Source organism: Rutilus rutilus (genome assembly GCF_951802725.1).
Source record: "Rutilus rutilus genome assembly, chromosome: 5".
In the NCBI taxonomy this organism is placed as follows: domain Eukaryota; kingdom Metazoa; phylum Chordata; class Actinopteri; order Cypriniformes; family Leuciscidae; genus Rutilus; species Rutilus rutilus.
Genome location: NC_140213.1, coordinates 3,275,437 through 3,289,856, shown reverse-complemented (window position 1 = coordinate 3,289,856; position 14,420 = coordinate 3,275,437). Strand labels below are relative to the sequence as shown.

The following is a 14,420-nucleotide window of genomic DNA, read 5'->3' as shown; positions in this document are numbered from 1 at the left end:
TATCATATCGCATATCGCATATCGCATTATTTAATGAGTTATCGCATATCACATTTTTCTTCAATATCATGCAGCCCTAATTAATGTATTAGTAATGAAATGAAATTAACATTCATTTATAGTAATAAATGCTGTAGAAGTATTGTTCATTCTTAGTTAATTTTAACTAAAGTATAGTGAACAAATGAAACCTTATTGTAAAGTGTTACCACAAAAAAAAGCATTTATGTCAATAACTAACAAAACCATGTGTAAGCCGGTGTAGACGTGAGTTAATGAGGACAGTAATAGTGTAAGCAATGCTTGGAGTGAGCAGCTCTGTCACACACAACACAATCTATATTCATATACATATATATATATTCAGCAAACATTCAGTGCAATTTCCACCAGTCCGACTCTTGATCCAGTAGATCTGGCAGCTTGTGTCACACCTGAGTGTGTGTTCTGGGTTAGTGTGAACAGTCTTCACTGCTGTATAGGATCCGTCTGCCTATGAAATGGGCTTTTACTATAGTAAAATCCTCAATTACTCCTTAAAGTCGGCTGGAATTTGATTGTGGCCGAATATGAACCCCAAACATGCAGAAAGCTGCAGTCCTGAATGATCAGTGTTCATATTATCAGATTTTTTTTTTGTTAAAAACCTCATAGTATTTTACCCCATTGATGGTAATGCTTGAAAATGTGGTATCAATGCCAGATATAATTCTGTTATAGTTGTGATCCCTAAATGTAAACTGGTGATGACTGTAATGACACTCGGACGCTGTGAATTCAACGAATCTTGTTGTGTTGAACATGAACCGTTTGATAAGTTATTACTTTTTATTTTTTACTGTATTCCTCCTAGAACACTGAATAAAACTCTTTTTAAGTTATTGTATGTGAATGCATTCATTCAGTTATCAATATCAGGGAAAAAAAAGCACTCTTGAAAATTCCCCCAAAAAATAATTTATTTTCATATAAATAACAGCAGATGGTACTTGTAATAAATTAGACAATAAATAGAAAGGCTCCATTGCTTGACGATGTCCTGCCGACTATATCTGTGTTACGGTGAGAGTTTCTGATGCTGATCGCTGGAACTGTTCTGCAGAAATATAGCGTCTTCGATATTAAACAAATTCCCAAATCTAAAAAAAAAAAAAAACTACAGAATTATATATATAAAAAAATAATAATAATTTGATATATCATGTAAAATGCTAAAAAAAGAAACTGCGTCATCTAAACTATCGCCAACACCTTATAAAACGATAATCTCCATGAATTTCATATCAAATAAATAGTAAAAGATTGTGCTTCAGCGAGACGGAGAGAGTATTAACCTCTCGTCTTCAAGTGCAGTTTAGCTGCCAAACTCCGAAGAGCTGCTTTGTTGTGTTAAACGTGACCCTTGACCTCTGTGTGAAGGTTCTTCTGCTTTATAACAGCATCCCAGAGCTTTATCAGGGGCGCCGCTGAGGGACGTTAGGATTATTCTCAGGGCTTTCGCACTTTTGGCCCCCAGAGATCGACTTTAGCCGCGTTCCCACCCAAATTACCCGGAACAATTTGTCCCAGGAACTGGTTTTCCTCGCAGACCTGTTGCCGTGAAGTAGGCTACCGTGAAGATTAGGCGATTGGTCTGGTGATGTAGGACTGAGCGCGACTTTACAGTTCCCGCTGGATTTCATCCGCTTAATTAAGCCTGAACCTCGTCGTCGGCCCACAGGTCGTATTTTTTAAACTCCATCGTTGATTTGAATAGACCTTATTCAGAGCAGCGCCATGAAAGCGAGGCGCAAAGGACAATGAAAACAGTTGTTTGCTATAGACCTTATTCACAGCAGCGCCATCTTTGATTTTTAATGGGAATCAAGTCAATCAAAATGGGTGGGACTTGGGCACTGAACATGCTGATTGGTCGAGTTCATGCCGCATTTTGATTGACTTGGTTTCGTGCGGTAACAGTTGTTTGCAATTCGAATCAACAACGGAGTTAAAAAAATACGACTGATGGACCGATGACGAGGTTCAGGCTTTATTAAGCTTAAAGGTGCAGTCTGTAAGAATAACAACTAGTGGTCGAAATAGGTACTGCAGTCCAAATAAAAAAATCCGAGATCGTTGTTTCTCCCGCCTCCTCAGACTCGACGGTGATCACACGGGTCGCCAGTTTGAGCACACGCAACAGGAACGAGTGCATTGGACAATGAAAATTGGCAACATTCACACAGACTAAAACAAACGCACGTTTCAAAGTAAAATAACTGGCTGTAGACGTGTTTTTCAGAGAAACGTGTGAACTTAGCATGTTTCCTCAAACATATTAAGGTATTTTTATGCTTTACTAGAGTTAAAAAGTTACATACAGCACCTTTAAATTCAGCGCATGAAATCCAGAGCTGTGAAGTCGCGCGCAGTCCTACGCCACCGGACTAATTTGCATAATCTTTTCTGTACTTTAGATCGCGGTGAAGCAACAGGTCTGGGGGGCTCCTGTTGTTCCTGGGACAAATTGTTCCGTGTGGAAACGCGGCTTTATTACTGGAACGGGTGTAACGGGCCCATCCTCATATTCTTCCACAAGGCCCAAACTGTCTATCGGCGCCCCTTCTCAGTCCACAGTGTGCGAGTCTAGATGTTGGCGTCCAGCATCTCCAGGAAGAGTTTGTGCATGGGCACGCGTCCCTGCGTGTGTATCCGGCTGAAGCAGCGAGCGGATCGGTGAGCCGTCTGTCGGAGCAGCGGGAGCGTCATGAGGAGTCTCCCGGCCCGGTGCGGCTCCGCCGGTCTCTGCGCGCTCTCGTACTCCTGAAGCGCCTCGTGGAGCCCGTCCTGGAAACACTGCACTGCGTCTGCGCACTCCACGTTCTCCGCGTCTGGAAGACAACCATCGGCAAGGTCACATACCACATCCGACTGAGTGTTAAACACTCTGTTGTGTTTGCTTAAAACTGCGCGACTCCCATTGTTGATGCTTAATGGACTAGCAGAGCACGGCTATTAGTCCAGTCATTTTAAGCCAAAATGGGGGTCAACCTTGAACAAATTGCAACAGAAGCAAACTCAACTGATTTTGTATCCTCAATATGTCCCGAATAAGGGAAAAAAAAGCCCAGAAGAATCCCATTAGGGGAAAGTTTAGAAAAAGACCAAATATAGCCTATTCATTCTTCTTCTCACGTGAATAGAGTAAAAAATGTAACCTTTAGATATCACCATGAAAATTACTGAGTTGATTACTTACATCAAGACAAACAAAAAATGTATTACAAGTTTTTTGAAATGGTTTGTTAACATGGACAAACGGTGCATAATCTAAACGGTGCATAGATCTGTTGTGGTATTTATGCAAATGAGCACATACGTAATTAGATTATGCACCGTTTGTCCATGTTAACAAACCATTTCAAAAAACTTTGGAGAAACCAGACTCAGTTCTCCTCTGGCCAACGAGCAAACAGAGTATGATTATGATTATGATTCAGGCAGCATTATAGGTCAGAAGTCAGACTGGATTGAAACATTCAGAATATTTATCTGGTTGAAGGTCGGAGTGCGGAGTGGAGGATCAGTGCCGATGACACTGTGGCGACTCCTATTGTTGATGCTTAATGGACTAGCAGAGCACGGCTATATGCTCACGCGCGCCAGATCCTTCTGTGTCCAGAGCAAAAACAATAGTTTCCCAGTGTTGTCCGACTCGACTCTGCCCTGTGGTCAGATGCAGGCTGGGAGACACGGCTAATGGTTTATTGATCTGCGCTCCGCACGGCTAGATCCCTATTGATTGTTTTTGAGTCTGAGACTGGAAGTGGGAACTAAAATGAAGTAGAATGAACTGCTATCAAACAAACCAGATTTAGAGAGTTTAAGCAATCCCTGAACGCTTCTTAAGCAGCATCAATACAGCCATAAACACACACACACACACACACACACACACACACACACACACACACACACACACACACACACACACACACACACACACACACCACACAGTTAATGAACACATAACCTCTTCATACATCAGTCACACTTATAACTGTATTTATAACCTTCTGATCTACAGACTTCGCTTCAGTGCTTGAAAATAGTTTTGTAAAATAATATAATGTTATATTATAACGATTTTCTATGAATATATATGTAGTTTCGTATAACTATTATAATACTTCTATAACATGTATAATAATATAAATATTATAATAGTATATCATTTTTGTGTATTTTTATATATAACATAATAAAATAAAATGTAAGTTTTATTATTTGTTATCTATAATTAGATAATTAGCTTTGTATAATGATATACAATTATAATAATGCATTTCTATTAATATATATATATATATAGAGAGAGAGAGAGATTTCTATTATATATGTATATATAAAACTTAATAATTTTTTTTTTAATATTTTACAAATTATTTTGTTGAGTTTAATAATATAATTAATATTTATGTATTTTATTTATATATAATATAACATAGTATAGCATTATTTTATGATAATACATAATAATGTAATTAATATGTTTGTATTGTATATAACTTTACTTTTATTATGTTTTATCTATAATTAGCTTTGTATTATATTTTATAATATTGAATTTATGTACAGGTGAAACTAAAAAAAATAGAATATCGTGCAAAAGTTCATTTATTTCAGTAATTCAACTAAAAAGGTGAAACTAATATATTATATAGACTCATTACATGCAAAGTGAGATATTTCAAGCCTTTATTTGCTATAATTTTGATGATTATGGCTTGATGAAAACCCCAAATTCAGAATCTCAGAAATTTTGAAAATGTTCATAAGCTGTAAGCCATAATCATCAAAATTATAACAAATAAAGGCTTGAAATATCTCACTTTGCATGTAATGAGTCTATATAATATATTAGTTTCACCTTTTAAGTTGAATTAATAAAAAAAATGAACTTTTGCACGATATAATTTTTTTTGGAGTTTCATATAATATTAATATAATATATAATTTAATATGTAATACAGTATAACACATTTTTATTTTTATTACTGATTATTAAGCTTAAGCCAACTCTAGGCTTTACATCGGAAGCATCTGTTGAAGTGTGTGAGTTATTGGTGATGTATACCTGAGTTGGCCAGAGCCATGGCTTTGAGCGTGAGCATCTCCTCCTGGGTCAGGCTCATCTGCTGGTACCTGAGGGTCAGGTGTCTGAGGGCCGTGTAGAGATCCTGCAGTCCCGCGGCTCGGCTCTGGCTCTCGCTCAGCCGGAGGTTCTCCGCAAACTGAAGCTCATCGGCCGAGGCCTGAGATCTCCACACCACGTTCAGGACCAGCGTCTCCATCCAGCCACTCTGGAGCAAAGCCATCTGATCCACCAGAGACAGGCCGGAGAACCCTGGAACCGAGAGAGTCGGCTTTATATCCGGGTTCAGGCAGACACTGGCACACACAACATTCAAGCACTACTTTCTTGGGTTCAAAGGACTACTTGTTAAATAATATCTTTATTATCTTTCAAATCCTAAAAAAGGTGAATGGATAAATAAAAATAAACTAATAAAACAAAATGGTACAAATAAAGTGCAGCGGATGCAATGACTGGTAACTTTAACCATTGAAAGAATACTATGACAAAGATATCGCTTTCTTATTCAAACTGATTTTTTATAAAACGGATAGTTCCGGTCCTTGATTCTGATTGGTTGAGCCGCGTTTGAAGCCGTTGTAAATTACTCAACAAACACACACACACACCTGTGACCGCATGTGTTGCTTAGCAACCTCTTTGGAACTACATTGCTTGGCGGAGGAATAAATGTGTTATAACGTTATCTTTTTTGTTGCTGGTGTTTATTTTATAAATAAAATAAATATTAAAATGAATATTTTTATGGAGTAACCGTTTTATAAAAGCATGAAGCCTTGTTTTAGCTGTTCTAAATTCACTGTAAAACGGGGCTTATTGCTTTTTTTTCTCATGATTGACCTGAAGAATGAAAGCTATATCATATACTTGTATATTTATATGAGCAACATCACAGTCATAGACATGCGAAATGGCTCTATATATCAGACGGGCGTTAATTTTGCGTGAATAGATTGTTTTATCGATAAAATGAAACACTAATTTCACATATATTTTCTTTCAATAAAATCAAGCACTTTTAAAGTACCTTTTAATAAATATGACTGTTTTCAAGGATTTTCCAGGACTTACATTTCAAAAAGCCAAACTCAAGCACTTCAAGAAACCTTGTACGAATATATATTGAGCACAACAACATCTAAATGTGTACCTGGTATGTGTTTAGCCCAGCCAATCATAACCAGGAGCTCCCTGTTTAAAAGGTCACATAAGGTCATCAGTGTTTTAAGGTCACTGTCAGGGGTCGCGGGGTCAGGAGTGGCACGCAGAGGAGCCGGCTCGCACACCAGAAGCTGAGAGATCACTTTGTTTCCTGGAAAGGTAAAGATGATGCTTTATTGATGAAGTTAAACCCTTAATCAGGTTAAATCCTCAACCACACATAATCCACTGACGACAGTTTCTAGTGTTGTTGATGTTAAAGATGTACAAGTGGTTAGCAGAGGCTGTTGTAATGAATGTTGACCCGTGTGTGGTGAGACTCACTGATTGGTTTGCTCGGATGTGTGTAAGGTGTTTTGGTGAAGAGAGAAAGTGCTGAGTCGGCTCTGCGCTTGTACTTCTGCCGGCCTCCTCTCACGCGGTCCATGCGCACACCTGAACAGGTACGGGGGAACAACACCTGGTTTCAGCCAAATCAATAGTTCTACTTGTTTATTATTCTTGTCAAAAAAAAAAAAAAAGACATGCACAAATGTTTCCATCAAAAGTTGCGAATTTGAATATTGTACAAAATATCTGGAATAAAAATGTTTGCTGCAATCGGGCAAGAAACTGCATGATATCGCAATAAAGCTGATCATGATCTCCAGCGTTCGGATGCTGGTGTTCGGGAACACAATCGTGTGTGACGCTTCTGGAGCGAATTAAACCAAATCATCCTGATCACACACTTCGGCGTTTCAGAACCACCAAACCAACATTTGAGATGCTGCGATGCTATTGGTCCGCTGGTTCGTGTGGTTATCCAATCACAGCCTCTGCTGAGGCAAAGTCACGGGAGTTTGTGTTGCGCATCCAGGGATTTATTCGGTAAATGTGTTTATGTGCCTCAATCCAGCGTTTTTTATGCGGATTTTCAGAATTTATGCATCCAGAGGTTTTTTTATGCAATATCCCAAAATGCAAATATTAATAGGTGGATGGAAACATAAAAATCTGGGAGTGAAAATCTCATTTTAATCTGAAAAAAAATATATATATTGTATATGCAAAACAAAGAAACCTCATTATGGAATGATTTAAGATTGTGTTCAATTTCAGTATAAGCAGTAACACATTATTTTATTAACAACTTCATTAGTAAACATGAAAAACAATGAAAATGACTTATTAATCTTAATGTTAAATTCAACATTTATTTATTATTAAAATCCAAAGTTGCATCTGTTAATATTATTTAATGGAACAATCAGCAGCTGTATTTAATTTACCAACGTGAATAATTATTAAATACTGTAACTAATGTAGTTAATGTTAACTAATGGAGCCTTAATGTAAAATATTTTCATATATGCACATTTGCTAAATATTCACTCAGGTTATTTTGCTGCTAATATCTTTTGAAATAAGATACAGTATTTGGGCACGGGTTATTTTTACCCATGCAAAGCAAACATCTAAAGCTAAAATAAAAGTCATTGTTCAAATCTATCCGACTCGTGTTGGACTGACCCTCTCTCATCATGCCGGCACGCAGGCACTTCTGGAAACGACAGGCTTGGCAAGACTTCCTCCGTCTCTTGGTGATCTCACAGTCGTTCACCACAGGACAGCTGTACTCGATGTTTCCTGAAACACCAACACATCAAACTCTCGTTATATTCTGCAGAGTGCTGAACAAAGCTTTCTTCTGTGGCTCTGAACACTTCTACAGAAAGTTATAAGCACAACACTGAGAGCTGTAACACTGAGATTATATATATATATATATTTGTTTAATCAAACATAAAGTCCACGCTTCACAAGCTGAGCTTTCACACAGAAATCCATAGGAGTCCAGACAGAGTTCAACTATTGATTTGCACTGCCTCATAATTTAATAATCATAGCAAGAAGTAGAAAGTTTGTGTTTTCCCAGAGGCGAGTGTGTATTGACGGCTGTTCAACACCCATTAATGCCAGAGAAGCAAATCCTGCATTTTCCCCCCATTTCCACAGTTAAGGATGATCAATAGATGTGTGTAAAACACAACACTGGACAAGACTCTGTGTGATTAGAGCATCCATTATGTGATTGAACACTTTATCAATATATTGATATGTTAACACACACACACACACACACTGCTTACACTTGTGCTCTGTCTGCCCAAGGCCAAAGCCAATGAAATCATCCATCTGTCAGAAGCCTAATTATATACAGTTGTGTTCAAAATAATAGCAGTCCAACATCACTAACCAGATCAATCACTGTTTTTGGTAGAAATTAGTAAGTAAGTAATAGAAAAACAACAGACCCAACAGCCATGACATGCAAAATGCTGATTCTGTGTAATTGAATCATTAAAGGGATACTTCACCTCTGGAAAGATGAATGTGTATTTAAAAAGGGTCATTTATGTAGAAGAAATGTGAAAATATTTTTGAATTTGGAGCTTTCTAGAATGAGAAAAGCCAGAAAATGTATTTTTGGCTTATGTGGATGAAAGACAACAACTCCCAGAATGCACTTGGTTCGCTGCCCTACGAGGCCACTCCCAAGCTACGCCTAAGAGCGCGCAGTTAAACAACAAGGTTAGGCTACTAGTGAGTCTCTGTGACGAGTCTGCCCGGGATTTCGAGATCGCCCAAAATGTCCGGGATTCGGCTTTTGCGTTCTACAGTCGCCATTCATCATGTTTACTGTGGCGAGCAGGACGAGGCTGAGGGCCATGGGAGAACGATGAGAGGCCGGTGGCGTGATTACTGAGACGCACCGGTCTCGTATCTCTCACGGAGGAGCGGGAATTTTCTTAGCAATGTTAAAACGCACATCAACCGATCACTGCGTTCATGTAAACACTACATTCAGATTCACCAATCGGAATGAATTCAGTTAGACTGAAACAAAAGCTGTGCATGTAAACAAGGAATGGCGACTGCAGAAAGCAAAAGCTGAATCCCGGACATTTGGCTTTCTCCACAGAACAAGAGCCTGCTAGCTTAGCTTCCAAAGAAAGATGGCTGACACTATGTGTACATTCTGTGAGTGAGATCCCTCTATGGGCGGGTTGAGGTGGACATGCGGGACAGCTCCTCCTACTGGCTGGAGTCTCTCGCCTCTGGCCAAAAAATCCTCCGATGACGCGAAATGACGATTTTTGCGTCATCTGAGGATTTTTTCCAGACAAAAAATACATACATCTCTCGTCTCAGGGGGACATGAGGGTGGAAAGCACGGTAATTCGAAAATACTAGAGGTTACAAAGCTTAATGCTAAATCCTGAAGTATCCCTTTAATTGAAAGGGTCGCAGTTTGGAGTTTAATTAGTTAGGTTAATCATTCTGTGAAAAAACTGGTGTCAAACAAGTGGCTCTTATTTCAGGACGAAGGCAGTACTGTGGACATGCTGGTTATCGTGCATTTCTCTCTGAAAATCAGAGTAAAATGGGCCGTTCCAGACATTGTTCAGAAGAACAGCGTACTTTGATTAAGAAGTTGAGTGGAGAGGGGGAAAACATATAAAGAAGTGCAGAAAATGCTAGGCGGCTCAGCTAAAATGATATCAAATGCTTTGAAATGGCAACCCAGAACCAGAAAGACACGGAAGAAAACGGAAAACTGGATCGAAGAATAGCCAAAATGGCAAAGACTCAGCCAATGGTCAGCTCCAGGGTGAGCGAAGAAGACCTGAAGTTACCCGTGAGTACTGGAACAACGAGCTCCATATGTGGAGCCAAGCTATCGGCAAGAAGTCCCGTTGTTGAAAATACGACGTGCTGAAGAGGGGACAGTTTGCCGAAGAACACACTGACCGGCCTAAAGAGTTTTGTGGACTGATGAAAGCAAGACTGTTGTTCAGACGACCCCAAACACTGATGTCCAGCCACAGTACGCTGAAGAGTGACGCATGGTGGCACGAGCATCATCATATGGGGATGCTTCTCATACTATAGTGTTGGGCCTATTTATCGCATACAACGGCATCAATGCCCTTGAGACGGGAGTTTCAACAAGACAACGACCCCAAACACACCGTAAGAGCGCAGCATCTCGGCTCCAGACCAACGAGAGTGACGTTATGGAGTGGCCAGCCCAATTTTTTTGAACAGCCTAAAATTCCTTTTTCTTCCCTTTCTATGAAGTAATGTAAATTGTTCTCCATGTTTTGATTTCGAAGTGTTCCCAATGCATTTGCGTGTATTGAAATAAAAGTTATTATAAGGATTTTGAGCTTTACTCACTTTTTTAAACACACTGCTATTATTTTGAACACAACTTTATATATATATATATATATATATACACACACACACACACAGTACCGGTCAAAAGTTTGGAAACATTAGGATTTTTAATACTAGTCTCTTATGAGTCTTATAGTCTTATGCTCATCAAGGCTGCATTTATTTGATCAAAAATACAGAAAAAACTGTAATATTGTGAAATATTATTACAATTTAAAAATAATGGTTTTCTATTTTAATATACTTTAACATGTAATTTATTCCTGTGATCAAAGCTGAATTTTCAGCATCATTACTCCAGTCTTCAGTGTCACATGATCCTTCAGAAATCATTTTAATATGATGAATTATTATCAATGTTGGAAACAGTTTTGCTGCTTAATATATATATATATATATATTTAAACCTGTGATACTTTTTTCAAGATTCTTTGATGAATAAAATGTTGTTGTTTTTAAAAAAAGAACAGCATTTATTTAAAATAGAAATCTTTTGTAACAACGTTCAAAAGTTTGGGATCAGTAATTTTTTTTTCTTTCTTCTTTGAGAGAAATGAATACTTTTATTCAGCAAGGATGTGTTAAATTGATAAAAAGTGATAGTAAAGATTTATATTGTTAGACAACATATCACAGCCAAATTATATTCCAAACATATATGTTCAATATGCGCCAATATGCAACAATTCTAATTTTATTTAATATTATATCCTTGTCGTTATTCTATTTATGAAAATGTATTTTCTTACAATAACGTTTTTTATTATTTATATTTTATAAAAAATTCCAGTGGATAATTATTAATCACTGGCAACAGTTATATCTTTACAGTACCTCATTAATACCTCATAATTTTCACTTAGTATTATTTGGTTACACTTTTGGTTAAACGTTTACACATTTTAAGGTATAATTATGCATTTAAGTACTGAATAATATTAATTAACTACATGTACTTACTATGGAGTTAGAGTTAGGCTTTGGGTTTGTTAGTTGCATATAATTATGCATAATTTATAGTTATTACTGCAGTAACTACATGTAACGTGTAACAAGGACGCTGTAAAATAAAGTGTTACCTTATTTAAAACCATCCTAAATAACCAAAACCATGTCAAATGTACTGAGCACGGAGTCTGAGGTGCTTTGATTAAAACAGCACACTGAGTCTTCACACACAAATCAATGTCAGACAGATAGTTAGCTCGTGTGATATTGATCATTGCATGCATTCATTAACAGCATAAGCCCCTCTCTCACACACTCCAACTCTCATTTTCATTATCAAGTTAATTAACAAGTTCATATGGACTTTTATTGTTTTGTGAATATAGTAAAATGTTGGTAACACTTTATTTTACAGTGTCATTGTTACATATGTTACATGTAGTTACTATAGTAATAACTATAAATTATGCATCATTACATGCAACTAACCCTAATCCTAACCCTATAGTAAGTACATGTAGTTAATTATTATTACTTAGATATTACAGTGTAACACAACAACACCTTATAAAGTGGGTTACACTTTATTTTAAGGTATCATTGTTACAATGTAATTATATATTTAAGTAATAATAATTAACTACATGTACTTGGTTACATGTAGGGTTAGGGTAGGATTAGGATTTGGTAGAGGGTTAGTTGCATGTAATTATGTACATAATAGGCTACATGTAACATACAATGACACTGTAAAATAAAGTGCAACCAAAATGTTTTTTTTTTTTTTTTTTTGCCATCTGTGTTTACCTTGAATGGTTCTTTTGAAGAAGAATTAACATTATGCATGCTCATATAAGTTCATACTGACTTTTATTAGTCTTGTGAATATAGTAATAATGTTTTGTGGCGGTTGTGCTCACCTTGAATGGTTCTCTTGAAGAAGGCCTTGCACGCCTCGCACGACGCCACGCCGTAGTGGTACCCGGACGCGAAGTCTCCGCACACCAGACACAGGCGCTTGGGCCCGGGGTTCAGCGAGGGGATGAAGTCGCTGAGGAGAGACTCTGTGTGTCCCGTCGGGTGGAAGAGAGCCGCGGCGCTGGTGCTGGAGATGGAGCTGGAGCTCACCGGGGAGTCCGGGTTCAGAGACGGGTTGCGGGAGAACACGCTGTAGCCGCTGCTGTCCGACGCGCTCCCGGGGCTGAACGGGGTCGCGCTGCTGTCCAGGCCGAACGAGGGGCTCAGCGGGTCGGCTTTGAGCGGCGCATCGGTCGGGGACGGCGGGTCATCAGAGGTGGACGGATCCAAGAGGCTGACAAGGATGGAGTGAGTTTAAAGTGTTAGTTTGGAACTACATTTGGCTACACTTTATTTTAAGGTGTCATTGTTACAGTGTAATTATATTTAAGTGCTCAGTAATATTAAGCAACTACATGTATACTATAGGGTTAGGGTAGGATCAAGATTTGGTTGAGGGTTAGTTGCATGTAATTATGCATAATTTACTGTTAGTACTATGGTAAGTACATGTAACATGTAACAAGGACACTGTAAAATATAGTGGTACCGTCAGTATAAATGACCTAAGAGGCTAGAGGGGTATAGAATATCGGTAACACTTTATTTTACAGTGTTCTTGTTACACGTTACATACTATAGTAATAACTATAAATTATGCATAAGTACATGCAACTAACCCTAAAACAAAACCCTAACCCTAGAGTAAGGACACTTAAATGTAACAAGGACACGGTTACACTTTATTTAAGGTGTTCAAGTTACAGTGTGATTATAGATTTAAGGTCTGAATATTAATAATTAACTACATGTACTTACTATAGAGTTAGGATTAGGGTTTGGTTTAGAGTATTGTATGTAATTATGCATCATTTGTAGTTTTTACTACAGTAACTACATGCAACATGTGTAACAAGTACACTGTAAAATAGTGTTACTAAAGCGTAACCAAAACATTGTATTAGTCATCATTGACTATCATGACACACTTCCTAAATGAATGTTGTGCCACTTTATATATATCAGAGTGGCACAACAGTGTGTAAATGAACAATGAATTATGCCAACTGAATTAATTAAACAACTGAATTATGCCAAATGAATTAGGCTAATTAAACAACTGAATTATGCCAAAACATGCATAAAGGATGCATCAATTCTAGTCAGTACAAAATTATTAGAAATGAATTATTGCACAGCTAACAAACATTATCGTGCCAGTATACAGTTAAGATACATTTCACAGCAAATAATTGTCATAAGCATTGCATAGTGATTGTATGATACCTAATGACACATGAAGCTTTATTTACATATTTGTAATGACAATAAAACAGTAATAAAACAGTAAACTGAAGCTTAATTACTGGCATTTTACAGTTAAATCAGAGTTGCAAAAGTGGTAACCTGCACATGTTAATTTCAATTCTTAAAACTCTATTACTATGAAAATTATGAAAAGAAGAAATGTAGATGAAACTCAACTTATGCTGAAATGATGGTGACAGTTATAAGCATTATTACTGTGAAGTTAATGCACCCAAACAAAGATAATAATGAATCATTTTCTACAGCGTCGCAGGTTTAAAGAGACATTTCAGTTTGGAACAATGATAGTCCCACACTTACTTGTGCTGGTTTAGAAACTGGAAGTTCTCACTCAGGCAAAACTCCTTCATGTCCATCACTATTTTCCCCAGGGATTGTGCGTTTGAAGCGTCTGTGAGCGAGATCTGAACGGGATGAGACTGAGAGAGACTGAACAGGACCTGAGGGGGAGCAGGTTTATTTAAGTGATGCTCGGGCTGGGAGGAGTCAAGCTGTCTAATCCAGATGCATGCTGATTAAAACCCTATTGATGGGTTCTCATAACTGACAGGTCAAAGCCTCGAAAACGACAAGCAGGCCAACTGCAAATCACTCCATCAAG

At 37.8% G+C, this 14,420-nt stretch overlaps 1 protein-coding gene across 1 annotated transcript; it reads right to left on the bottom strand.

Moving 5' to 3' along the window:
• Positions 1–1,742: 1,742 nt before the first annotated feature.
• Positions 1,743–14,175, bottom strand: esrrd (estrogen-related receptor delta; the record flags this gene model as incomplete). The annotated part of the gene is made up of 7 exons (XM_084409943.1): positions 1,743–2,870; positions 5,117–5,386; positions 6,288–6,449; positions 6,623–6,733; positions 7,811–7,927; positions 12,394–12,785; positions 14,120–14,175. The coding sequence occupies 7 exons, from the start codon at positions 14,173–14,175 to the stop codon at positions 2,626–2,628; spliced, it is 1,353 nt and encodes a 450-aa protein (XP_084266069.1). The 3' UTR covers positions 1,743–2,625.
• Positions 14,176–14,420: the final 245 nt, after the last annotated feature.